The sequence below is a fragment of the Marmota monax genome, unplaced genomic scaffold (assembly GCF_021218885.2).
Source record: "Marmota monax isolate L192 unplaced genomic scaffold, Marmota_monax_Labrador192_F-V1.1 WCK01_AAM20220418_F8-fsc00199, whole genome shotgun sequence".
In the NCBI taxonomy this organism is placed as follows: Eukaryota; Metazoa; Chordata; class Mammalia; order Rodentia; family Sciuridae; genus Marmota; species Marmota monax.
The window spans coordinates 2,753,555-2,778,551 of NW_026694340.1; the positions used below are offsets into that span (position 1 = coordinate 2,753,555).

Genomic DNA, 24,997 nt, shown 5'->3' on the forward strand with positions numbered 1-24,997 from the left:
CAGCAACTTAGTGAGACCCTCAACAACTTGGCAAGACCCTGTCTCAAAATAAAAAATAAAAATGAATGAGGATGTAACTTGGTGGTAAATTGCCCCTGGGTTCAATACCCAGTACCAAAATAAATAAATAAATAGATAGATAGATAGATAGATAGATAGATAAATAAATAAATAAAAATTAAAAATTAAAGAAAAAAATTAAGTTACCAGGATTCAATCATGGGGGCTCACCTTAATCACCTAATTTAATTTAATCACCTCCAAAAGGCCCATTTCTAAACAGCATAGACAAATCAAGTTTCTACTCTCTTAATATCATTAATTAAATAAGACTTTGGGGATTAAGCTCCTGTGTGAATTTGGAAGCAGGGTGGACAAACCACAGTCAAACCATGACAACTGTCATTTCTTATGTTGGGGAGTAGCCCAAGCCAGTGTAATTTAGAGGTAACACGTGGAAGGAACCAGTCCAGACCGACTGGGCAGACTGAACCTCCAAGTTTCTGCAGATGATCTCTGGGTTCCCGGCCAGGGCAGCAGGTGGACCAGTAAGGTCCATATGGATTAGAAGCACTGCTTTCCCTAAGTGTCTTCTCCTGCACTCAGGGGCCCCTCCTCAGGGGTTTGATAAATGACATGTTACTAGGATGCTTGTCAAGGCATGAGAAGGCAGAACCACAAACAGCAGCAAAGTAATGACAGAGGAGCCCCTTTCCCCAGGTGGGGCTGCCCTGCCCTGGGCTCACCCTCTCAGAATGAGGATCTTTCATCTGAGATAGCCTCTCTCAGCCAGGCCAGAGTGGCAGTCCTCAGAGACACCTAAGCTGTGGATAGACGATATTGGGCCCTTCTTCCCCATGTTTTCCTCCCCCCAACACCAAAGGGCATGATTTGGTTGTTTTTGATTTCTTTAAAAAATTGAGTTTGGCCAGGTGTGATGGCACATGCCTATAATTCTAGCAGCTTGGGAGGCGGAGGCATGAAGATTGTGAGTTCAAAGCCAGCTTCAGCAAAAGCAAGCATTAAGTAACTCAGTGAGACCCTGTCTCTAAATAAAATACAAAATAGGACTGGGGATGTGGATCAGTGGTTGAGTGCCCCTGAGTTCAATCCCCAGTACCCCTCCCCCAAAAATTGAGTGTCCCCTTTAATTGTGCATATAAATATAAATTGTGTATATCAATCATGTGTACAGTGAATAATGATTGGGGTGACTGGTATATCCATCACTTTGAATATTCATAATTTCTTTGTCTTGGAAACACTTAAAATCCTCTCTACTAGCTATTTCGAAATATTAAGCCAGGTGTGGTAAAATGCATCTGTAGTCCCAGCTACTTGGGAGGCTGAGGCAGGCAGATTGCTTTGGAGACCTGGAGTTTGAGGTCAGTGTGGTCAACATCTCATGTCAAAAATAAAACAAAAACTTTGAAGTCTGCAAATTAATGTTGTCAAACAGAGTAATTCTACTGTGCTAGAAAATATTAGAATATTCCTATTCAAGATGGGTGTAGTGGCGCATCCCTGTAATCCCAGCAGGCTTGGGAGGCTTAGGCAGGAGGATCACAAGTTCAAAGTCAGCCTCAGCAACTTAGCAAGACCTTGTCTCAAAATAAAAAGGGTTGGGGATGTGGTTCAGTGGTTAAGCACACCTAGGTTCAATCCCTGGTACCAAAAAAAATATATTCCAATCCAACTGCACACCCTATACAGATTAACTATTCTCTCCTTCTCACACCCTCTCTAGTCTTTGGTAATTACTACTCTATTGTTCACTGTATGAGATCAATGTTTTTAGCTTCCACATAAGGGAGAACATGCAGTATCTGTCTTTCTATGCCTTACTTATTTCACTTAACATGATGTCCTCCAAGCTCATCCATGTTGCTGCAAATGACAAGATTTCATTATATTTTTGTGTCTAAATAATACTGCATATTAACAAATATATATATATTCTACTCTTTTGTCAATGATTTTGTAATTTTAATTAGATTTTTATTGAGTTTTTTAAAAAGTTATATTGATGTATAACATACAGAAAAGTGCCCAAAGCATAAATATACATAAACATATGGCTCAATGAATTATCACAAGCTGAATACACCCATATAATCAGCCCCCAGGACAAGTTCCCACAAACACTTCCTTGTGCACGGCTGGTGGGAATGTAAATTGGTACAACCTTTAAGAAAGTGAATTCAGGGGCTGGGGTTGTGGCTCAGAAGTAGTGCGATCGCCTAGCACACGTGAGGCACTGAGTTCGATCCTCAGCACCACATAAAAACAAAATAAAGATATTGTGTTCACCTAAAACTAAAAAAAAATTTTAAAAAAGAAGGTGAATTTAGCCATCACTACCCATTAGATTCCTATAAGTATGTGAACTGATGCAGGTACAAGTTTTCCTTTGGGGCTGGGGATGTGGCTCAAGCGGTAGCGCGCTCGCCTGGCATGCATGCGGCCCGGGTTCGATCCTCAGCACCACATACAAACAAAGATGTTGTGTCTGCCGAAAACTAAAAAAGAATAAATAAATATTAAAATAAAAAAAAAACAAAAAAAAAAAACCCAAGTTTTCCTTTGTCCTATTGTTATTATAGCACCAAAAGAGTGAACACAAAAAAGGTAAGACTGGAAATGAAGTTTCATTTAGACTGCAGGAATAAGTTTTCATGATCTCTTGCACTGCATGATCACAGTTAATTAATTAAATAATTATTTACTTTTAAAATTTATATATGACAGCAGAATGCATTACAATTCTTATTACACATATAGAGCACAGTTTTTCATATCTTTGGTTGTATACAAAGTATATTCACACCATTCGTGTCTTCATACATGTACTTTGGATAATAATGATCATCACATTCCACCATCATTTCTAACTCCATGCCCCCTCCCTTCCCCTCCCACCCCTCTACCCTATCTAGAGTTCATCCATTACTCCCATGCTCCCTCTCCCTGCCCCACTATGAATCAGCCTCCTTATAACAGAGAAAACATTCAGCTTTTGTTTTTTTAGGATTAGCTAACTTCACTTAGCATTATCTTCTCTAACTCCATCCATTTACCTGCAAATGCCATGATTTTATTCTCTTTTATTGCTGAGTAATATTCCGTTATGGATAATTATATATATATATATATATAGTGTGTGTGTGTGTGTGGGGGGGTGTATGTGGGTGTATCTGGGATTAAACTCAGGGGTACTTGACCACTGAGCTACATCCCCAGCCCTATTTTACATTTTATTTAGAGGCAGGATCTCACTGAGTTTCATAGCACTGTGCTTTTTGCTGAGGCTGACTTTGAACTCATGATCTTCCTGTCTCAGCCTCCAAAGCTACTGCGATTACAGGCATGAGCCACCGCGCCCAACTTGGTGTGTTTCTTTCTTATTTTTAGTTGTAAATGGACACAATATCTTTATTTATTCATTTTTATGTGGTGCTGAGGATTGAACCCACTGCCTCACACGAAGTGTGAGGCAAGTGCTCTATCATTGAGCTACAGTCCCAGCTCCTGGTGTCTTTATTTCTGAAGGCTCCTTTGTCACATAAAACTTTGATTAAATTAATTTGTTGCACCTCTTTCTTATTAACCTTTACTTACAGGAGTATCAGCAATGACTCTTATGGTGGATGAGGAAAAGTACCACACTTTTCTGGTCCTGCAACATCATCACCCTCCTTCCACAAATAAGAAAATCAAAGCCAAGGGCAGATTAAAGGCCACCCAAGCTGATAAGGGCCAGGCATGAATGTTAATGTAGGTCCATTGGTCTCACAGTCCAGAATTTCACTAGCACCCAATTATTTAAGAGTAAGTTGCAGCCCAGGGCACCTGGTACACAGCCTGGCCTGGTGTGATGGGTGGGACAAAGTGATGTGCTCTATCAAGAAAGGGCTCCACCAAGATGCAAGGAATGTGGCTGGCTGATAGCACCCAGCTGTTTGCAACTCAGTTTTCACACCAAGGTCATACTTTCTCTGGTGGCCAGTGGTTGAGCAAGATGTTGGTCTAAGGGCTATTTCTGCCCAGCGGGAGGGGCTTCTCTGGCAGCTGATAGATCTGGAGCTCCTTTCTGGGAAGTTGTCAAGTCTATATTGTTCTATACATTTGTGTAAAACTTGCTGCCAGTGCCTGTTGGTGGTCTAATCCAAGGATGATGGTCTCTGTCCTTTCAGGCGCCCTCTTTTATTCACTCCTGGGGACTGAACCCAGGAGTGCTTAACCACTGAGTCACATCCCCAGCCTTTTTGTTTGTTTTGAGACAGGGTCTTGCTAAGTTCCTAGGGCCTCACTAGGTTGCTGAACCTGGTTTTCAATTTGCGATCCTCCTGCCTCAGCCTCCTGAGTTGCTGGGATTATAGGCGTGTGCTACTATGCCTGGCCATGTGTCCTCTTGTCTCCAACAGTCTGGTAAGTCCCCAGAGATGGGCAGAGATTGGTAAGAGATTGCTCTGGGGCCTGCATTCTGTGGCCTTTCTATGCTACATATACAGTCCTGTGCCTACTGGACCTGCCAAGGGTGTCACAAACACATTCTCCAAGATCTCAAGGACCACATGAGGTTATGTTTATGGCCTGGCTCGGGAGGAGGCAGAACAAGCAGGGGTGTGGAAAGCTGCTGCCCTGGTAGGTTTGGAGGAGAGGAGGGGCGGGGGTGTAGCAGCACCAGGCAGGTGAGGGTGTGTGAGTGCCTGTTTGTCTCTCCTGGGTGAGGCTGCATGAATGTCTGGGGACAAGCAACTGCTGTCACGCGGCCTGGCTGCAGGTTTGGGATGGAAGCCAGGTAGGCGGGCTGTGTCAGTCACATCTACTCACTGGAGGAAGGAAGTGGAATACAGAAGGGGCACAGAGAAACTTCTGCTTTGGTAGAAGATACACAAGAGAGATGGCTGAATTTTCAGAGGATTGCAAGGGCTGTGGACTTCTTGGAGCCAGGGTCCAGGGTAGGAAGGGCTACATTCTTTGGGTACTATGGCAGAAAACTTTGGTGTCTTGGAACATGTTTTTCATACATGTGGGAGTTCCTAAAGTAACTTCAAAGCTTTCCCTCAAAGGAAAAGAATACAGGTGAGGTCTTTTATTCTCTTTCAGGAGGAGAGTACGAGCGGGCAGGTGGCCACTGGCACTGGTAAAGGGCAAAGCTGACACTGCCTGATTCCAGGGGCCACACCAGCGGACCCCGAACATCTTTTTTTTTTTTTTTTACATTTTCTTTTAGTTGTTGATAGACCTTTATTTATTTGTATGTGGTGCCAGGCAAGTGCGCAACCGCTGATCCCCAGCCCCAGTCCGGACCTTGCACATCTTTAGCACTTAGCTTTCCTTTATGCAATCTCATCTATGAAATTCCCCATTCTAGGGCTGGGGATGTGGCTCAAGCGGTATCGTGCTCACCTGGCATGCGTGGGATGCTGGGTTCGATCCTCAGCACCACATAAAATAAAATGAAGATGTTGTGTCCGCCGAAAACTGAAAAATAATTATATAAAAAAAGAAATTTCCCATTCTAAAATAAATGCAAAGTATGCACAATTATTATTATTATTTTTACAATTTACAATTTCAAATGTTTGTCTACCCTGATATATTTGTGGATGAAATATTATAATGTAGGGAATTTACTTTAAAATAACGCAGGAGAGCTGGGGGTATAGATCAGTGGTAGATCACCTGTTCCATCCACAGCACTAAAAAAAAAAAAAAAAAAAAAAAGTTAAAACAACCCAGAGGCACTGGGCATGGAGGAGCACACCTGTAATCCCAGTGATGGGAGGCTGAAGCGGGAGAAACATAAGTTCAAGGCCAGCCTGGGCAATAAGTAAGAACCTGTCCCAAAATTTAAAAATATAAAAGTGGCTGCAGATGGAGCCTGGTGGTAAAGCACCATTAAATAAATAAACGAGTAAGTCATCTAGTAAGGTCCTTGATAAAAAGAAAAGCAAAAAGCAATAATTGTCCCACTACCAGCACCTTTTTTTTTTTTTGTAAGTATCAGTATTGAACTCAGGGGTGCCTGACTGCTGACCACATCCCCAAACCTTTTTTATTTTTTATTTTGAGACAAGTCCTCGCTAAGTTGCTTAGGTTGGCCTTGAACTTGTTATCCTTCTGCTTTAGCCTCCTGAGTTGCTGAGGATTAGAGGTGTGTATCACCACACCACCTGGCTCTACCAACACTTTGTTTATTTTTTTATTATATATATATATACACACACACACACACACATAAATGGACACAATAACTTTATTTATTTATTTATATTTTATGTGGTGCCGAGGATCGAACCCAGTGGCTCATACATGTGAGGGAAGTGCTCTACTGACACCCCTGAGCTACAACCCGAGCCCTACCAACACCTTTTAACACCACCAAATATGAGAACCCAAACTCACTGTATTGAACATATTTCTTCTTTCTTTTTGAAACATTATTTGTTGCAAGATACACAAAATATAAAATCTACCATTGTAACCATTTTTAAGTGTACAATAGTGTTAAGTACATTTACGCTATCATGCAAGCAATCTGTAGAGCTCTTTTCATCTTGCGTTTGTACAGTTTTGTGGTGACTTCCCGACTTCTGCCACCACGGTGTCCCACTACACTTCACCCCCACCCCCCATCATAAATCACTACAACAGAGATACTGGAATCCATGTCTCCAGAGTTCTGCCGCAAAGTAATCTGTTTCCACCTGGGATGACTGCAGACCTTGGACTTGGCTGTGGAGTTGCTGGTCCAGGTTTCTGGAAACCCAGTAGTAGGCCAGCTGGGCTGCTTGGACTTCCGGTGTACTTTACCCTGGAGTCCTGGCTGGCTCCTCTGAGCTCCCTGCCCTAGGGAAGGCACTTAAGCAAGTTCTGGCAGCTCCCAGTTTCCAACCCTTCTGCCTGCCTGGGGCTGCCCCAGGTCACCTGGGGAGGGAGAGCTGGCGGTGAACAAAGGCCCCTCCTCAGTTCTGGTGACTCAGGGAAGACTCCAGGTCCTGGAGTCCGCTTTCACCCCAGGTGTGAGGGTGACCAGGGGAAGAGCCCCTGCCTAGGTACAGGGTCCTACTGCTTAACTTTAACAGCCATCTCTGTAACACAGATTCAGAGCATTTTGGAGTGTCAGGAGCGAGGATGGACACCAGGCATATCTGTTAGTTTGCTCTTTGCTGATCTGAAAATGCCTCTCCAGCAACATCCAGCTCTACTCCCTCAGTCTGGGGGCCTGGCCCAGCTCTGGGGGATGAGAGGGCAAGGGAGAGCAAGGAGTGAAGGGAGGGCAGTGGGAGGGTGGAGCACACATAGCTATCAAGTCCCTGTATCCAGTGTATTTCCTTCACCCGAGTTATGACATTTAATCCTAGTGATTTGTCCTGTTGTACCAATCCAAGAATCTAGGGCTCAGAAAGGTCACCAGAAAGTGATGAACCCACAATTTAGGGGTTTCTTGGGGGGCTACTGGAGATTGAACTCGGGGGCACTTGACCACTAAGCCATATCCCCAGTCTATTTTGTACTTTATTTAGAGACAGAATCTCACTGAGTTTAGTGCCTTGCTTTTGCTGAGGCTGGCTTTGAACCGGATCCTCCTGCCTCAAATCTTTCAAGCCATTGGGATTATAGGTGTGTGTCACTGGGCCCTGCTGAACCCAGAATTTAGCACAAGAGATACCTTATTTCATTTTCTTCCTACTGATAGAAAACAGCCATGAAGTTGCTTTTGGCAGATAGATGGTAGATTGGAGGTGAGCATGGCCAACTCTTAGGTCCTGGAAGAGTAGGGGAGGAAAAAAATGGCTTCCCTTTACCCTCTTAGGTTCTTTGGTGGTCTACAAATTAAATTGACAGATTAACAGGAGAGCCGGGCACAGCGGCACATGCCTGTCATCCCAGAGGCTCAGGAGCTGCGGCAGAAGGATCGTGAATTCAGAGCCAGCCTCAGCAAAAGCAAGGCAGTTAAGCAACTCAGTGACATCCTGTCTCTAAATAAAATACAAAATAGAAGTGAGGATGTGGCTCAGTGGTCGAGTGCCCCTGAATTCAAACCCCACATCTCCCCCCAACCTGCAAAAAAAAAAAAAAAAAAACAACAGATTAACAGGAGAAAAAACATATTTAACTATGTATACGTGGAAGTCCTGCATAATGTGAGGCTCCAAGAAGGGTCAGAGAATTGCACCTTACATAGATAGCATCCTGAGCTATGGAAAGGAATAAGGGCTTGGGGCTCCTGGTCGGGGGGGGGGGGGGGGGGGGGGGGGGGGGGGTGACTCCAGCCACAAGAAAGTAAGGGGAGGAGCTGTGTGGTAGAAAGAGTGATTGATTTTGCCTTGAGGGTGGGAGGACAGGCCTTAAGGACAGTGGGTGCTCTTAATGGATTGTTCTGTTGTAGGGACAGATGAGGCAAGGCTCTGAAGACAGCAGGAAACAGTTTTATTTGGCTGCAGCCAGGTTCAGAGGGCACAGCTTTTGCTGTAATCAATCAATCCTCTGAATCCCGAGTTCAGGGAGTTTCAGAGTTTTATACCCAGCATGTAAGGGGAAGGGCTCAGAAGTTCACATGAAAGCAGTTTTTTTTTTCCTTTCACTGTTCTGGGCATATTAACCCTTTGAGGACAACACCTGAGAAGGGAAGAGCTTCTTCTCCCCTTTCTTTCCTCCCCCTGCCAGCTGTTACCATAGAGCCCAATAGGGCTTATCTGAAAAATGTAGACATCTCTGTGAAGCCCCAGCTCAAGGCCAGAGGCCTTGTTTACACATTTCTACAAACTATGGATACATGTTTGTGAAAAACTAGTAAGGGGGTGTCCAGCACCTGGAGTGCTGATTTCTTCCCCGCCAGTGGCCAAGTAAAACAGAGCAACACGAAAATTGGAAGTTTATCTACATTGAGCTCTTCTGTAGACTCTTTTGCTGACAGTCCTAAACACAGCCATGGTAAAGATTTCTGGAGAAGCCCAGTTAAGACTTTTCTGTGGAGAAAGGGGGTGCCACGACAGTTCCAACAATCAGTCATTTACAATTGATGACATGGCGGCAGTTCCCAGAACAGAGGTGTGCGGGAGCAATAGCACTGGCTGAAGGAGTCACAGGACTAGTCTTGAAATTGGGACTTTAACTTTCAGGGAGAAGAGAGTGGGGACAGAGTGTGTGGGCTCATGGGCTCCCTCTGGGGCAGAGTGGGAGGTAGCTGGGTGGTGGGGAGCTCAGAAGGACTATTGCAATAGTTAAGGAGAAAGGTAATGAGGCCAGAGGTGGTAGAACCAGAGAGATGAGAGAAATTTCTCCTCACCAGGTGCCCCAGGATTGTACAGTCCTGGCCACTTGCAGGCAACATGAGTGAATGAACTACCTGGACCAGGTGACAGATACATGATGATGACAGTGCATGCTGAATGTACACAGCACGTACTCTTCCTTCAAGACAGGCTCCCTGTCCTTCTGACAAACCTTCCCAGGGACTAACCCATCTGCCAGGCACTGTGAGGTGTGCTTTTTAGATAGATACTAGTTGACTTAATCCTCCCAAACTATGATCTCCTTGAAGAGATGAGGAAATTGAGGTTCAATCCAAGGTTAGCCAATTTAGGCAGTGGGCAGATCCAGGGAGCTGGGTTTCACTTCCCCTGGCCTGGTACCCTAAGTGCCTCACCTTAAACATCCGGTCAGTGTGCTTTCCAGCCAAGTCCTTAAGAAAGTCAAGTCTGGGGGCAAGTGGCCTCAGACTGGGGTGTCTGCCCTGCACACCCAGAAGGGTGAATGAAGTTCAATAAGTACATGCCTTCCCCAACCTCACCTCCTGACAACTCCCTGCCATAATTCTGGCCTTTCCCATACTGTCCAGGGAAGTCTGGGGAGGGAGGACAGAGGCCTGGTTTCTGTTGGACTCAAACTTCCCACCTCTGTCCAGTCCACCTTCTTCTCTCCAAGGCCTCAGAAAGGCAGACCCAGTTTCCAGGCCCAACTCTGCTCCTAGATGCATTTGGGGGCCTCAGGTTTTCCACTGGAGAATGGACTGAGGACACCCAAAAGTTCAATATGATGCCCTATGCTTCATGCTTGGGACCATGCAGAGGAAGGCATGGGGTGCTAAGGCCATGGAAAAGGGAATTGGTGGCTCTTTGTGGGCTGGAACTGAAGCTGCATATCCCCTGGGACAGCTGGACCCCTCTGCTGTGCTACTTCCCATTCAGCTGACCAGGGAAAACAACCTCAAAGGGCTCAGGAGAAGCCTGGTAGGAAGCAGTATGTGCCAGGCCACCTCCCCAGCCTCTGGAAGGGAGTGTGCTCTGAACAGCCTGGGGCCCAGATCCTGTGCAGGATGTGGAAAGACAGGCCACCTGATCCAGGCCTGGAGGGGCCGAGGGGCCTGATCTTTGCTTCCTTGAATGACACCTGTTAGACAGACAGAGCCAGGCTGTTCTCTCCCTCTGTCCCCCAGCTCTACACCCATGCCTGCTATCTGTAGCTGCCTTCTCTGGGTGTTCAGCACCTATTTTTTTTCCCTCCCAGTTCTAGGGATTGAACCCACGGGTGCTCTACCACTGAGCTATGTCCCCAATACTTTTTTTTAAATTAAAGATGTTTTTAACATTCTTTATTTATTTTAATGTGGTGCTACCGCTGAGCCATAACCCCAGTCCCTCCAATCCTTTTTTTTTTTTTAAAAGAGAGAGAGAGGGAGAGAATTTTAATATTTATTTTTTTTTTTTTAGTTTTTCGGCGGACACAACATCTTTGTTTGTATGTGATGCTGAGGATTGAACCTGGGCCGCACGCATGCCAGGTGAGCACGCTACCGCTTGAGCCACATCCCCAGCCCCTCCAATCCTTTTTATTTGGGACAGAGTCTAAGTAGCCCAGGCTGGTCTCAAACTTGATGGTTCTCCTGCCTCAGCCTCCTGAGTTGCTGGTGTTATAGGCATGTGCCACCTGCCAGGCTCAGTCACTTTCTTGGTGTTTCTTCAATCAGACCTCTCTGGCCCCTCTCCCCTGCCCACTTAGTCTTTGATGTTGCTGAGCGCCAGGGGAGGTGTTTTGATTTTTTTCCTCCTGCTGGGATGTTCTGAGATACTTAATACTTGACCATCTCCTCCCTGCTTCCCCCTGGCCACCTGGTGCAGGGAAAGAACATGGAAAGAGGGTAGGATGGGGGACAGGGGGTGTCAGAAGATCTTGGATATATCACTGCATTCCTAACCCTAGAAAGGGGTTGGAGGAGGGGAGGGAGTGGGCTTGTAACACCTGTTTCTTGAGTTTTCAGTTTCCTCTCGCTCTCCTCTTCAGGGAATATCTTGCTAAGACAAATCATTCTTTTTTTCTTTTTATTTTATTCATTTATTTATATGTGGCACCAAGAATTGAACCCAGTGCTTCACGCATGTATGGCAAGCACTCTACCACTGAGCCATAACCCCTGCCCTGACAAGTCAATTCTTCTTTCAAGTCATCTCATGTGTGTCCACCATCCAGTCCTCTCCCTGCTGTCCCAGCCCTCCTTGGCCCATTTCTTTTCCCTGAGTATTCCGTAAACCAGGCTACTTCCTCTTCCAAAATGAAACCCCATACCCATTAAGCAATGCCTCCTCACTTCTCCCTCCCACAGCCTCTGGCTCTAATCTGCTTTCTGAGTGGACTTAACCTAGTTCATTTAAGTAAAATCATACCACACTTGGCATTTTGTATCTGGTGTCTTTCACTTAGCATAATATTTTGGAAATCCGTCCATGTTGTAGCATGAATCAGCATTCCATTTCTTTTCATGGTTGAATAATATTCCATTGTATGGATAGAACACATTTTGCTATCCTCATCAGCCTGACAACTCAGGATGTTCCACCTTTTGGCTATTGTGCACAGTACTGTTATGAAAACCAGAGTATGAGTACCTGCTTTCAATTCTTTGGGGCATATACTTAGGAATGGAATTGCTGGGGCATATGGTAACTCCGTGTTTAACTTTTTGTTTCAACTCTTGAATCTGAATGCCTTTGGGTATCCAGCTCTGTCTCTGTTTCCACCTATTTTTGTCGTCTTTCACCCAGCCCGGTTCGACTCATTTACATTATATGGCCCCTGAAGGCATCTGAATTTGCTATCCCTACATTAAACAACCCCCCCCCCCCGTGCCCAAATCAGCTGCTGAGAACTAGCTGAAGGCGTCGAGCAAATCTCTTTACCTTTCAGAGTACTACTTTGGCTCAGCCTCAAAAAATGAAAATAGTGCTTACCTGATAGGAGGCGGCAAGGATCAGAGAGGTGATGGACCCAACGAGCCTCTCCCGAAGCTGTTTAGTTCTGGCAAGAGAGAGAAAGGCGGGTGAGGACAGGAGGAACTGGAGGAGGAGGAGCGGGCGAGCTGGCCAGGAGACTTCTGGGGCCTCGGCGGTGCTTGAGGCTTCGAACCCACCGGGTCGGAGCCGGCGCGCCCAGAGGTGGCAGCCCAGCGGTGCACAGCTGCTAAGGGACCCTAGGCCCCAGCAGATCAGTACTGGTCTGTGAGCCCCGACTTGGGGCGGGGCTCAGGTTGGATTACCGGTGGGCGGGCGCTGTCCCCCCGTCCCCGCCCCCCACATCCGGGGGCCGGGGCCGGGGCCGGGGCTGGGCTCTGGGCTTGCCGCGCGCCAGTGAGTCAGGCCGGGTTTTCCCTCCTCCTCCAGGGCAGGCGAGAGAGTGCCGCCGATCGCGTCTCTTCCTCGCCAATCCGGCTCCGGCGCCTGTCCGCCCGCCCGCCGCCCGCGTTTTCTAGGTGCCTGCCTCACGGCAGCTCTGGCCCGACTCGCAGTCTCTGCTGGAATCGGCGCTTCGGAGGAGAGTTCAAATCCGCCCAAAGGAACTGCGGCGCACCCGGGCGCGGAGCGGCGGTCGGCGAGCGCTGCGCCAGCATGGTAAGTGGGGCGCGCTAGGGGCCGGAGGATGGACGCGCGGGGCAGGGAGAGTCGCCGAGTTCTCGCTTTTCGGGTGTCCTTGGCCACATTGCAACCCCTAGCTGGCCGAAGCTCCCGTCTGAAAAATGGGCGGGGATGGCAGCGTGCGGTGTGCGCCCAGGTGTCTTCAGCTCCTGGGCCCCGGGTTGCGCTGGAGAGGCAGGCGGCAGGCGGCAGGCGGCAGGCGGCAGGTTACGCTCTTCTCTGCAACCCCTGTAAACGCGCTTTTCTTGGAACATCGCCCAGGACCCCTGCGCCACCGCTGGGTGGGGCAGGCGCCCTTGGCGAAGAAGTCTGACCTCGGCCTCCGCCCCCTTGCCCAGCGACTCTCGTCAGGCCCCAGGAAGCAGGAGGAAAGAGGAGCGTCCCCCCACCTCGCCTCCTAGGTAGCTCGAGGACTTCCAGTGGTTCTGGGGATTCCTTGCCTTCTCCACTGCCTTCCTGGGGACAGTTCTGTGGGGGATGTCAACCTCCTCTTCTCCGCCTTCCCCTCTCACCCGCCCCGCCCCCAGTATTCCTCCTTTCTCCCCCTAGTCCCTTGCCCGGTCCCGGCGACAGCTGCGGACTTGAGGATAGGGAACATTCCTGGGTCTTGGCGATTTGGACACTGTACCATTCCGGGCCAGAGCCTTTGATCAAAGCGAGGGCCAGTCTAGGACCAGGTGGAAATTAGGGCTCTAGATATATCCGGAAGGAGAACTGAGACACCCTTACCCCCAGCCCATAGGAAGAGATTGGGCCTGGCCGTCCTGGGGCAGGAGCAGAGGCAGGAGACCATTCTGAGCTCTGTGAGCACCCTCTTTCCAGTGCCCTCCCAGGCAGGACTCCTTTGCCTACTGGCTGCGTGTGGGTGTGTTAAGTGCGAGACTGAATGAATGCCGCCAGCCGGCTCCCGCCACCGCCTCTAGCAGCTTCCAGAGCTTAGAGTCCTCATGCCAGCCACACTTCCACTATTTCTTCCTGACCCTCAGGGCCAGGTAGGAGGGATCCCAGGCCAAGGGGACTTCCATCCAAACTAGCCTGGTGGCAGATGCCCTTGGGAGAAACAGGCGGGGGTGGGGGGGAGGGGGCTGGGCAGTCTACATAATACAGCAATGTCCATAGAAGGTGACCGACCCTTGGCTGAGACAGCCTGATGCAGTACAGAAGGCTTTACCCAGAGAGTTGAGATTGCCTCTCACTGTGGGATTTTGGGCAATTAATTTCCTCTTTCTAGGCTGTAAAGTCCAGATAGGGTCATCACTGCCCTGCCTGCCTCTACTAGCTGTTGTGAAGATGACATGAGATAACAAAGTGGAAGGGCTGAGAAAAACTGTAGTGTGCTGTGCACCTGTGAATGACTGCACAGGTTAGTTGCTTGCAGAGGTCAGCTGCCAGGCTGCGCCTTTTCAAGTGTCTCATGGGGATTGAGTATGCCAGCCTCTCCCATTCCCTCTCCAGGCCCCATCACACACTGCCCCCTCTTTTGGAGCTGGGACATTCCAGTCTCATTCCTTTGGGGCAGCTGCAGACACACCCCTCAGCCTGGCTGATCCTCCAGCAGGTGGTGGGACCCTCCCCTGGGGCCAGGGCTCTGGAAGGCCTAACCCAAGCCAAAGCGGGCAGGACTCACCCATATGGGGGTTGGGATGTGCATGGAAGAATTGGGAAGCCTGTGCACTTTCTCCTATGCAGCTGATCATGACCTTGGACACATTATTTCCCCTTCTGGGCCTCAGTTTCCTCTTCCGAAGTGAGGGATGTCAATACTCCCCTCCTATGTGCATTTCGAAGAAGGGATAGTCCTCAGGGTCTGGAGCTGAAATGTCCCAGTGCATGTCCTCTCTTCCTTTGCTTGGTGGCCAGGGCAGCACTGTTCTACCAAGGGTTGGTTTGAAAGAGCTGTGCCTCTATGTTCAGGGCTGTCCATGCCATCTGCTAATCTTGGGGGTAAAGTGGGAGGGGAACAGGAGTGAAAAGTCCCTTCTGGAGCCATCTGGGGCCTGTGAAGGATGTCCCTCTAATGACCTAGCCTAAACCCAGCCAGTGGATGGTGGTGGATTTTTAGCTCTGTGCAGAGATCTGGGCAGGCACAGAAGCCTAGTCACTTCTGCTCTCTTGTCTTTCTGTGCCTAAGTCCCAGGGAGACTGCATGGTACTTGCTGTCTCTCCCGCCCTCCTCTTTCACCAAATCCTCTCCAGCCCCGCCTCACAGCCCTGACCTGAGCAGACATTCCCCCGGGCTTCCAAGCAACGCCAGGGAGGAATGTCTGTGTGTTTGGGGGAGGGTGTGGAGGTGGGATGGATCCTTTAGGAAAAGGGATTGCTCCTAGATTGAGACCTAGGCAGAATGGAGCCTTCTTCTTCTTCTTTTTTTAAGAGAGAGAGAGAATTTTAATATTTATTTTTTAGTTTTCAGCAGACACAACATCTTTGTATGTGGTGCTGAGGATCGAACCCGGACCGCACGCATGCCAGGCGAGCGCACTACCGCTTGAGCCACATCCCTAGCCCATGAATGGAGCCTTCTTGAAGCAAGGGATTCAACCCTGCTGTGGAAGCTGAGAATATAGCTAGAGACGTTACCCAGGAGGGGTGGACAGTGGAGGGTGGGGGCTTAAGGAAAGACAAAGGGAAGGGCACTCTTTGTGCCCTTCAATCCCTGTACTGCTTCTAATAGCTGGCCTCACACTCCCCATTCAGCATCAGCACACGAACATGTGCGTACACATTCCTAGCCAGGTGCGGGGAGGATCCCTCAGTCTTCATGCTGGGGTGTTCCTCTGTTAAGTCTGTGTCCTTGAAGGTGCTCAGTGCTATGTGGTGACCTTGTGCATGATACTATGGCTGTCCTGTGTCCTGTACCATAGGTTTCTCCATGCTGAGTGGGGACATTGTGTTCCCTGTGTGTTCATAGGCATTGTTATGGTCCATGGCTACAGCTGCTCCCCTGTACTTGAGACCCTTGCTGGGACCCATAGTGTCAGCGTGTCAGTTATTTATCCCTGAGGACAGAAGTGAGCATTGCCAGGGGAAGGCTTGGTGGTATGGGTTTGGAGTGAGGTGGGTGTATTTGGCTTCACTGCCAATATCCCAATCCCCTAGTCACATGGGGACTTAACAATTTGTTCACAAGCTCCTTTCACTTCCATTTGACATTGACTGTCATGGTAACCCTAGAAGGAAGGCAGGGCAAGATGTGGAAACTGAGGCATGTCAAAGGGAGATGTATTGGTGCCTAGGGTCCCACAGAGAGAGAAAAGGAGGGGCAGCTGAAGATCAGCTTCTTTGCTGTCCTCTCTCTGAGGAGTGACAGATCAGTGCACCTTTAAATAGAGTACTGTCTTTCTGGGCAGAGGTGTTGTAGCAAGGGGCTGTCAGGTAGGGAGGCAAGATGACTCACTTTCAGTTCTTTTGGCTGTGGGTGACATTCTGGGTCCCCAGTAGACATTAGGTAGTCATGGAGTTGGAATCTCAGGCATCCTCACCCCAGTAGCTCTGTGACCTTGGACAAGTCACTTCACTTTTCTGAGCTCCAGGGACCTTAACTTTAGAAAAGGACATTAACTATGTCACAGGAAGTGCCTTATCACTGAAGGAGCCCAGCACCTGTGATTCCTTAGCTGGATGAATCTCCTGGGGCTGGGGTGTACTGACTCAGTCTTATCCCCCACCTCAGGGCTGGGGTCTGGGAGAAGAAGACTGAGAAGATTATTTTTGCCCAGGGTGTGGTTGAGAGCTGTAGAGTGGGGGTAGGGGACAGGGCCCACCCTCCTTCTCCCTTTCAGAGAGCTTTGTCTTCCACAAACACAAAACCTGGAAATGGTTAAGGAAGATGGAGCCTCCTAAGGACCATTGTTTTGGGGTGGGAGTGGGTGTCCCGGAAGTATATTGGATGGGTGGTGGGGGACTTTCAGCTGCAGCCTGCCTGCTGGGCATCTGTTCTGGAATGGGAGAAGGGACAATGGGGTAGGAGGCAGAAAAGGAGGCATTCACACAAGTCATTTGTATCTGCGTTAGGGTGGGCATTGGGCTGAGCACATGTTCCATTGGGGACCCTAGGTACCCACCCATTTCACCTTCCAGTGTGTCAGGCCCAGCACAGGTGGGAATAAGCCTGGTCACTTGGCAATGTTTGTGTGTGACTAAGCTCTGCTTCAGCCAGCCTGTGTTGACCCTGGCTGCGGGCCAGGCCCTGGACAGGGTGCTTTGTCATGTTATCTCACCCTATCCTTCCAGCGTCCCTCTGTGATAAGAGCTATCATTGCCATTGTACATATGCATGAAGCCAAGGCTTATAGAGGTTAGGGGCATGGCCAAGGTCACACACCAATTGGTTCTGCTCTGGGTCAGGATATGAAACCTGTTTGGCCTTGTGGTGGGTTTTGGTGTAATAGCAGCAGCACAACACGCATAGCAGGGGTCTAGCCGCCCCTTCCCTCTGCCTCCCACCACTGCCCAGACCTGAACACCTGTTCCGGAAAACTCAACCATTGTTCCTCCCTTAGGCTCTTCCTGTTAGTATCGTCATCCTTCCTCCCTGTGGGCCCTTCCTGTTTGTATCCCTCCCACTGTAGCCCCCGACCCCACCCATGCCAGATGTTTCCCTGAGGGAGCTCTGACCCTTTACTGGAAGAGAGGCTGGACAGGTTATCTCAAGGGAAGGAGAAGAAATAGAGTCCATCTGGGGCTGGGAGTGGTGGTGCACGCCTGTAATCCCAGCAGCTTGTAAAGCTGAGACAGGAGGATTGCGGGTTCAAAGCCAGCCTCAGCAAAAGCAAGATGCCAGGCAACTCAGTGAGACCCTGTTTTTAAATAAAATACAAAATAGGGCTGGGGATGTGGCTCATTGGTTGAGTGCTCCTGAGTTCAATCCCCAGTGCTCCACCTGCCCCCCCCCCCACCGCCAAAAAAAAAGAGTTCATCTGGGAATTGGAAGGAATAGAGAGCCATTCTCGACTGGTTCACTATGCTTCCTCCCCATTCAACAAATTTGGTTGGGACCTTGGCAGGAGAGTTAGCAAGGTCAGGGTCAGACAGCCTGAGTCCGTCCTCTATTAGCTCTTTGCTGGCATGGTCTCGAGAGGTGGGCCCTTGTCCTACTGCTTGAGGTCTTCCTCCCACCATACCCACTTATCATGCTTCCACATTGCACACAGGACTCTAGCTGGAGCTGTCCCTTTGGTACTCCAACTGAATGTTAGATGAGCAGGAGGCTTTGGGACCTGTATCCCTTTCTCTTGCCAGTTTGGGAGTCATGTCCTGTCATTGTCTCTGATTCCTACCCACATCTGCCTCTCTTGGGCCTGGGCAGGTAGAAGAGCTGGCAGATGACAAGTGCCTGGTTTTAGGGAATCTGGGGATTTGGGCAGTGAGTGCTCACCTGCCCCTAATGGAACCTCCTGATTCCCCAAAGCAGCTGCCTGTGCCCTGTTGAAACTTCATGGCCACAGCCCCAGGCCCTGCTGGCATTGCCATGGGCAGCGTGGGCAGCCTGTTGGAACGTCAGGACTTCTCCCCTGAAGAGCTTCGGGCAGCACTTGCTGGGTCTCGAGGCTCTCGCCAACCTGATGGACTCCTCCGGAAAGGTTTGGGCCAGCGTGAGCTCCTTAGCTATCTGCACCTCCCCAAGAAGGATGGCAAGACCACCAAGCGGGCACCTCGGAATGAGCCTGCTGACTATGCTACCCTCTACTACCGGGAACATCCTCGGGCTGGTGACTTCAGCAAGACTTCACTGCCTGAGCGGGGTCGCTTTGATAAGGTGTGTCTCTGCTGATGTCCTTTATGTGGCACAGGGAAGTTGGAGATGGGCAGCTTGGGGCCTCCTTGGAGACCCAGTTGCTGGGATGGGATGAAGGTTGGATGGGCTAAGATGTGGAAAGCCTGCCGTAGACTGGCTTGAGCCTTGGTTAATTCCTCCTGGTGGCATGTGCCCCATGTTCTCACAGAGGATTCCCAGGGGCTACAGGAGCATCAGAAGGGTAGAGCAGAGTTTACTATACTCACAGACCTCCCTCACACCTGCCCTCTCTTTTTGGCAGTGCCGCATCCGCCCATCAGTGTTCAAGCCTACAGCAGGTACCGGGAAAGGCTTCCTCTCCATGCAGAGCCTGGCTGCCCACAAGGGTCAGAAGCTATGGCGCAGCAATGGTAGTCTGCACACGCTGGCCTGCCACCCACCCCTGAGTCCAGGGCCCAGGGCCAGCCAGGCTCGTGCACAACTGCTGCATGCCCTCAGCCTGGATGAGGGTGGCCCTGAGCCTGAGCCCAGCTTGTCTGATTCCTCCAGTGGGGGCAGTTTTGGCCGCAGTCCTGGCACAGGTCCCAGCCCCTTCAGCTCCTCCTTAGGCCACATTAACCACCTTGGGGGCTCCCTGGACCGGGCCTCGAGGAGTCCCAAGGAGGCTGGGCCATTGGCTGTGCTGAGCTGCCTGCCTGAGCCACCGCCCCCCTACGAATTCTCCTGCTCCACTGCAGAGGAGGTGGTAGCCCTGCTGCCTGAGACATGTGAGGATCTCAAGAGGGACCTTGGAGATCAGGATGGCTCCAACCCCTTCACACAGGTGAGTGAGCCCCATCCTAGGGTCCTATTCTGTCCCTTGGCATTGGTGTATGTGCCAGACTGAGGGACCCCAGATGGTTCACCCACATGTCTCTGGGAAACACTGGGTGTAGTAGCATACACCTGTAGTCCCAGGTACTTAGGGGGATGAGGCAAGAGGATCTTGAGTTCAGGGCCAGCTTGCGTGGCCAAAACAGTAAGACCCTGTCTCAAAAAAAGAGGGAGTGGAGATGTCTTGGCTTCTGTCTTCTAATAACTGCCCAAGGAGTTATTGGTGGAGGAAGTGTTAGGGTGGTGGTGAGCTATGGGAGCACAGGTGGATTGCATCCAAGGGGCGGAGCCTTGTGGAAATCTAGGCATGGTTGGTCAGCCCTTCTGTGAACATCTTTCTCGTGACAGGTGCTAGAGGAGCGCCAGCGGTTGTGGTTATCTGAGTTGAAGCGCTTGTACGTGGAGCGGCTGCATGAGGTGGCTCAGAAAGCTGAGCGCAGCGAGCGCAACCTCCAGCTGCAGTTGTTCATGGCTCAGCAGGAACAGCGACGGCTGCGCAAGGAGCTCCGGGCTCAACAGGGCCTGACCTCTGAGCTTCGGCCCCCAGGTCCAGTTCCAGAGGCCGACTCCAGCAGCCGACCAGAGGAGGAAGCCCGATGGGAGGTGAGAGACTGCCAGGGACTCAGAAACACCCATCCCCACTGCCCTGGTCCCATTCTCCATTTCACCTCCCTCAACCAGCTCCCCACACCTTGGAGCATCTGGGTCTTCAAGGAGGCCCCAAGCTACTTTGCTTGGCCCTTGTTCATCCTGTGTCCCCCCCCCCCATCTCCCAGGTGTGCCAGAAGACCGCAGAGATTAGTCTCTTGAAGCAGCAACTGCGGGAAGCCCAGGCAGAGCTGGCACAGAAACTGGCTGAGATATTTAGTCTGAAGACGCAACTTCGGGGCTTCCGGGCACAAGCCCAGGCTCAGGACGCAGAGCTGGCCAGGTTGCGTGAGACTGTGCGCAGTTTACAGGAACAGGCTCCTCGGGAGGAAGCCCCAGGCAGCTGTGAAACCGATGACTGCAAGAGCAGAGGGCTGCTGGGGGAGGCAGGAGGTAGTGAGGCTGGAGGTGGTGCTGAACAGCTGCATGCAGAGCTACTGCAAGAACGGCTCCGGGGTCAGGAGCAGGCACTGCGTTTTGAGCAGGAACGGAGGACTTGGCAGGAAGAGAAGGAGCGGGTGCTGCGCTACCAGCGGGAGATCCAGGGGGGCTACATGGACATGTACCGTCGCAATCAGGCACTGGAGCAGGAGCTGCGGGCACTACGGGAGCCCCCCACGCCCTGGAGTCCTCGACTTGAGTCCTCCAAAATCTGAGGCCAGCAGAGCAAGCTGACAGCAGATGCACTGTCCAAGATGCCCTGAGACAGCTGACCCCTCCTTTCACTGGTCTGGGGCAGAATGTGCAGAGGCCGACCCAGGGATGGGAGGCCCCCAAGAGGAAGGATCCAGGTGGGGGCGATGGGCAGGATAAGGTGCTGGCTACAGAGCCAGGGCTAGACCCTTCTGGCAAAGAAGCACCCAGGCAGGGCCCAGCCCTGCTCCCTGGAGTGGGTGTGGCCCAATGAAGGAGATTAGAGAATCCAGAGGCACTGATAGGGAAGGGCAGGTGTAAGGGAGGGTGGCTAGAGAGCTGGGCTGAGGCCTTCCTTAATGGAAGGAGGCTGGGATGGAAACATTGGCCTCCTCCAGAATAAAACCACCTTTTCTTTGAGGAGGCCCTGGGTGATATATTGAGCCTGCCCTTACCAGAGTCCAGTTTTATGGATAGTCAGGGTTGGGAGTTGACCTGGCCTGTAGCTCCTTTCATGGTCATGGTCATTGGGAGGTGTGCCCTGTGCCTGTCTGTGAAGCTGCTGATCATATGTGTTGGAGAGTGGAGGAATCCTATTTCCTTGCTCCAGTACCACACAGTTCCTTAGCTGCTGTGTGGGTTGAAATTCCTTTCTTAAGCACCAGTGGATTTTTCAGAAGGAACAATACTAGGGAACTACAAAAAAAAAAAAAGGGCGAGTCAAAAGGCATTTCAAGGATATGAAATGTTCCTTTTGGTGGAAAATCTGGGCCCTGGTTGCCCAGGCCTCTGCTGGATTGGGGCCAGCCTAAGACAGCATCCTGTGGGGGCATCCAAAAGCTCCTGTGAGCTCTACCTCTTCTGGAGCCCACCTCCTATCTTTCTGTCCAGCTGTGGTGTGCCTCTCTCTTCATGGGTGGGTGAGGGGGGAGGTTTAGGAACGTGCAGAGAATCTTGGCAGGGAAAGCTTGTGGGTTATTTGGTAAAGGATCTTACCGGAAGGAATGGAACATTTCCCCATAAGCAATGGAAGGCTATTGGGTATTTTTAGGTAGGAGTGAGATTTGATCTAATTTGTATTCTGGAAAGCTCTTTCTTGAAGAAGCAGCCCCACACTTCCCACCTCTGTTCTTTACCTGGCCTTGGAACTGTCAGTCCTCTTGCACTCCTGCTGATGGTCTCAGGTTCTAGAAAACCCACAGCTACCCCAGTCCCTCAGCAGTCTTGGGACTTTGCTCCCCTCCAGGTGGTGACCTGGTGCAAGTGGAGTCTTCCCTATCTTTTGAGAGAAGCTCAGCTTATTACACATATATCATTGGAGTGGCTATATGCATCTAGTGCTTACTGTTTCTCTGGTTGGACCCTTGAGCTTGGGGCCACAGGGTGAATTTGATGTGCTTCCTGCTTAAGGGTAGCTAGCACACAGTCATCTGCCCTCCAATCCTTGTTCATGTAGGGCCACTCAGGGAACCTCTTAGAAGTATTCCATGTAGCCAGACATGGTGGTGTACACCTCTAATCCCGGCGGCTCAGAAGGGTGAGGCAAGAGGATCACAAGTTCAAAGCCAACTGTGGCAACTTGGTGAGGCCCTAAGCTGTCTCAAAAAATAAAAGGGCTGGGGATGTGGCTTAGTGATTAAGCACACTTGGATTCAAATCACAGTACTCCTCCTGCCCCCAAATAAAAAGTATTTCATGTAGAAACCCAGGCTGCTCCCTTTGGCTGACCCTTGGTCTTCCCAGGCTATTCCTGACATGCCCCCCATCAGGCCCAGTAGGTGGATCCTGGTTGTAGAGTTTGCTGGAGTGTGGACTACATCCCAGCCTCCTTGGGAATTGTGGCACATGAGTTGATGGGCTTCGCCTTTTTTGGGGCCATGAGTGTAGCGTGTGACTTGTCGGGGGGTGCTGTGTTTATGGCCCTGTGAAAGGCAGATGTGTTTGTGGGTGGTGGGTGTGCCCAAGGAGGTGTGTTTGGGGCACCTGGCCTCCAAAAGCCAGCTCCTGAATTGGAGGCTGGGAAAGCTGCTTCCTGGCTCTCCCTGCCAGGAATCAGCTTCACCGGCCAGGCCTGGGTCAATCCTGTGTCCAGGATGGAGCCCTGAGCCTAACTAAGACCCATTTAAGTTCACTCCTGAGCTCAAGTCTAATGCCTGAGGAGGGAAAGGTGAAGTATCTGGGTTAGGCATGCCAGTCCCCCCAGATCTTAGGGTATTCCTATTTCATAGGCCCCTCTAAACCCAGATCTCTGGGCCAATGGACCCCTTGAGGTTTTCCCACTTCCTGGACCTGCATGCTGGCTTGAAGCCTAGATTACTTCCTCCCTGTGTCCAGGAGCTGGTTAGGCTGGGTGCCCACTTGTCCCAGAGTGGCTGGGGCCCACCTTTTGGTATACCAGCTCTGCAGAACAGCTCTCCACCCAGTAATTAGGGAGCTGGGCCGGCCAGTACAGCCAGCGGGGAGTGGGTGGGCGGTACCAAAACTTGGCAGCGGTGCCAGAAACCAAGGCCAGGCCCAGAAGAAGGGGGAGGGTGCCGGAGAGCTAAAGCTGTGGTGTCTCAAAACCAGATACCGGTTAGTTCATCCGTGCTGGGCAAACCAGTTCCCTGGTCCCCGGGCAGGCTGAGTGGCTCTAGGGCCAGCTGATCACAAGTGTCACTGTCACTATCATTGTCACTGTTGTGGCTACTGCTTTGGGGAAGCCCCTCCCTTCTACTTCTGGCTGGGCCCTCAGCTGCTCTCAGGCTCAGCTTTCCCCTGGAATCCCCTTCCCCAGCACATCTGACCCAGGCAGCCAGATCTGCACTGTGCTCTCTGCCTCAGATCCTCACTTAAGTATTACACTTTCTAGCAGCTCTCTGGGCCCCTAACCCCTCACGGAAGGTCTCTGACTCTGGTCTCCAGGATCACTGATAGCAATGCCCCTTCCAACCTCAGTGAACGCCACAGTTTGACTTAGCCCTCTGGATGTTCTACCTCATTCTGCAGGTGATCCTGGACTGAAAGACTTGCAAGGAGGGACAGACACAGGGAGGGGAGGCAGGGCACCATTTTGGAGCTACCTGGAGGGTGGAAGAAAGAAGTGAGGGTTTGAGTAAGTTCTGGACCTGGCCAGGGAGGCAGAGAATCAGCTGTCTTCCTGGGCTGCCTCCTGGTGTCCGTCATTGCACACAGAAGGCAGGAAGTGCTCAGGTCTTGCTTTCTCAAGGAAGTCCTTCCTGGACTACCCACCTCCTCTGCAGTGCTTACACGTCCATATGTCTCTCCATCAGCTCTTTGCAAGCTGCTATATTTCTTGGTTTTTCTCTGTCTCCAATGAGCTGAGGGTATTGCCAGAGCAGATCAGTGTCTTCCATTCCCCACCCCCCCCAAGCCCACTCTGGTTCCAGCCCCAAAAGGCACTTGGAGAGATGTAGAAGCAGGGTGACCAGAGCCCTCCCCTGAGTAGGAAGGCTTTGAGGTGAGAAAGTGGGGAAGATAGGGAAGGCTCTAACTCTGAGCTAATTGTTGATACATACCTGTTCTGTGCCAAGTCTATGTCAAGCATGGGGTTCCAGAGCTAGTTACTATTCATTCTATAGGGGTGTTTGAGGGCCTCCCTCTGGGCCAGATGTCATTCTCAGGCGAGTAAGCCATACTAACAAAGTTCCCTGCCCTTTGACACTTGTGTGTAGAGGAGGGAGACAGTGTGTGTCCATACTGTTGAAGGTCGTTCCAGATAGTGACCAGGTCCAGACAGGAGATGAAGAAGACAGAGGAGAATTGAGCTCAGGTACACTGACACAGGACAACAGGGGCCGCCATGTCATCAAACAAGTGAGCCGAACATGGAAAAAGGGAGCATGAAAATACATTTCTCTGAGACTGGAGGAATGTAGATTTTAGGGAACCTTTTTGCAAAGAGGGTGCAGGCCTCTGTAGGCGATGACATAGGACATATGGAAGTTTGGGGCAGGTTCCAGAGAGGGTCTTGTGTGGAATTTTAGGAGGGGAACAAGGAGAATGGGAAGCAAAGCAGATCCTGGTCAGTCTGGTAAGCTGGTGCAGGATTCCCTGAGCAGTCAAAGGAAAGGGCTAAAACCAGGACCAGTTTTCTGTGTGTAAGACCTGTGCAGCACCCAGGGCCCCTACAGTTGGTATTATGCTCTGCTGTTGCCATCTTGAACTTCTTAAGAATGTTTGAACAAAA

General features: G+C 50.5%; 1 protein-coding gene and 1 long non-coding RNA gene across 5 annotated transcripts in view; one reads left to right on the forward strand and one right to left on the reverse strand.

Annotated features, from left to right (window-relative positions):
- Nucleotides 1-12,766, reverse strand: part of LOC124109143 (uncharacterized) — a 35,030-nt gene extending 22,264 nt beyond the window's left edge. For 2 of the 3 annotated variants that reach the window (XR_009228906.1, XR_006856878.2), the window contains exon 1: nt 12,237-12,766. This is a non-coding gene — a long non-coding RNA (uncharacterized LOC124109143). The remainder of the gene's footprint in view (nt 1-12,236) is intronic. The other variant, XR_009228907.1, reaches the window with a different exon arrangement.
- On the forward strand, nt 12,598-24,997 carry N4bp3 (NEDD4 binding protein 3). 2 transcript variants are annotated; one of them, XM_046467680.2, is made up of 5 exons: nt 12,598-12,893; nt 18,328-18,675; nt 18,956-19,477; nt 19,876-20,130; nt 20,304-24,997. In XM_046467680.2, the coding sequence occupies exons 2-5, from the start codon at nt 18,355-18,357 to the stop codon at nt 20,829-20,831; spliced, it is 1,626 nt and encodes a 541-aa protein (XP_046323636.1). In that variant the 5' UTR covers nt 12,598-12,893; nt 18,328-18,354; the 3' UTR covers nt 20,832-24,997. The 2 variants fall into 2 exon arrangements, with proteins under 2 accessions (XP_046323636.1, XP_046323635.1); XM_046467679.2 differs by having other exon boundaries at nt 18,331-18,675.